The sequence below is a fragment of the Physella acuta genome, unplaced genomic scaffold, assembly GCF_028476545.2.
Source record: "Physella acuta isolate Inbredline_101_S28 unplaced genomic scaffold, ASM2847654v3 ptg000926l, whole genome shotgun sequence".
Lineage (NCBI taxonomy): Eukaryota > Metazoa > Mollusca > Gastropoda > Physidae > Physella > Physella acuta.
Window position 1 is genome coordinate 150,832 of NW_026732443.1, and position 2,270 is coordinate 153,101.

General features: G+C 38.8%; 1 protein-coding gene across 1 annotated transcript; it reads right to left on the reverse strand.

Annotated features, from left to right (window-relative positions):
- Window positions 1-1,812, reverse strand: LOC131953493 (uncharacterized). Its single transcript, XM_059316683.1, has 3 exons — window positions 1,756-1,812; window positions 256-1,153; window positions 1-130 (listed from the first exon to the last, which is right to left on the reverse strand). Exons 2-3 carry the CDS (start codon window positions 1,139-1,141, stop codon window positions 117-119), a joined length of 900 nt encoding a protein of 299 aa, XP_059172666.1. The 5' UTR covers window positions 1,142-1,153; window positions 1,756-1,812; the 3' UTR covers window positions 1-116.
- Window positions 1,813-2,270: the final 458 nt, after the last annotated feature.

Genomic DNA, 2,270 nt, shown 5'->3' on the forward strand with positions numbered 1-2,270 from the left:
GCGAGCAAAAAAAAACCTTTATTTCATAAATAAAAGATAAAATTTGACTAGCATTGCAAACATCGTCGTCGCCGATAAAGCGAAACAGTCGCCGCCGTCGTCTACGTTACACACACTTAATAGGATGATCCTAAACGGAGAAGAGACAACAAAAATTAATTAATCATTAATATTGAAACAGTCAGATATTGTGTGAAAAGATACGTTCAGATAGTGTTTGGTTATCTTATGGTTATAAGAAACGAGAAGTCTTACCTGAAGCGTAGTTATTGTTGGCATTGTAGCTGTTGGAGCCTTTGCCGTAGGAGGCAGAGTTGGAAGAATCGTAGCTGGATGAGCCGTAGTTGGATGGGGCAGAGTAGCTAGATGAGGCATAGTTGGATGGGGCAGAGTAGCTAGATGAGCCATAGTTGGATGGGGCAGAGTAGCTAGATGAGCCATAGTTGGATGGGGCAGAGTAGCTAGATGAGCCATAGTTGGATGGGGCAGAGTAGCTAGATGAGCCATAGTTGGATGAATCATAGCTGGATGGGGCAGAGTAGCTAGATGAGCCATAGTTGGATGGGGCAGAGTAGCTAGATGAGCCATAGTTGGATGGGGCAGAGTAGCTAGATGAGCCATAGTTGGATGGGGCAGAGTAGCTAGATGAGCCATAGTTGGATGGGGCAGCGTAGCTGGATGAGCCGTAGTTTGATGAGCCATAGTTGGATGGGGCAGAGTAGCTAGATGAGCCATAGTTGGATGAGCCGTAGTTTGAGCCGTAGTTGTTACCACCGTTGAAGTAAAGACCATCTCTGTACTGATTGCTGTTTCCGACTGGACCATTGTTGTAACCGTTGCTGTAGCTGTTGCTGTTGTATCCGTTGTTGTTGTAGCCGTTGTTGTTGTTGTAGCCGTTGTTGTTGTAGTTACTGCCGCTGTTGTATCCACTGCCGCTGTTGTATCCGCTTCCGCTGTTGTAGCTCTTTCCGCTGTCGTAGCTATTGCTACCGCTGTCGTAGCTGTTGCTACCGCTGTTGTAGCCCTTTCCGCTGTCGTAGCTGTTGCTACCACTGTTGTAGCCAGTGCTACCACTGTTCACGTACATACCGCTAGCAACAGCCACCATGGCGATGCAGACAATCAAGTTGATTGAGGCCATTTTGAGATTGATCTATAAGGAAAAATACGTTTTTCATGTGGATATTTTAACACAAACTTTAGATCATGAAGGGCTTAAATACAATAGCAACTGTAAACAAATAATGATAACAAAGCTGTTTCTTCACTTTTGTTTAAAACAAAAATCCCTTATAATAAGAATAAAATTATGTAACCAAGACTATAATATGGATGTCTGTTTAAATATGATACAAGTTGGGGAAGATCTTGTTTTTTATCATCTGCTCTCATAAAAAATACACATCAATTAAATTTTGACAATGCATCCCTTTTTCTCCGTATAGAATAAAGTATTGAGTAAAAAGTCGAAAACCGACAAAAAAACTTTTATTATTCAGCACGATAGCAATACGTCCTCTATAATGTGTATACGACAAAGAAATAAAATGTAACTAATAAATTTTATTTATGGAGGGAAATTTATTATTAACGTAATTTATACTTCTATATCTATATAAATAATAAACTGCCTTTGCTTGTTTATTTATTTGTTATTGTTAGTTGAGAAGTAGTTAACAGAAGTTTATAGCTATTACCCAGTACAAATATATAATGTATATTTAAAAACTCAGTTTTAATAGTTATGCTACTTACACTTGCGTCTGAACGTGTACAGGGACGAAATCAGCAGTTAGTGACTTCAACTCTGATTCTCTCCCCTTTTATACAATTTCCACTGAAATAAGATAACATGTAAATCTGTCACTCTTGTCAGATTAATCTCGATAATCCGATGATTAATTTCAGTTCGACTACAATAAAATTTCCGATCAATCACTATCCGCTCTAGGACGGTTCGTTAATACCTTCATAACTCTTATAGCTATCCATCATCCGTAATTTGGACTCTCATTGTACGTTAGAGCTGAGTCGACACATCTCTACTGGGATTAGCGAGACTTAGTTACCGATGATTTCGTAATTATTTTTTTTTAAATTAATTTACTGTCTTTGTTAATGCAATAATTCTTTATTGTTTCCTGAAACTAAATGTTGATTGTGTAAAAAAAAGAGTTAAATTGTTTACACTCAAATGTGCTGATCAACGGACGTTTAGCCATAGATTGTGTGTGTGGAGTGGGGGGGGGGGAGACTAAACTGGGAAAAAG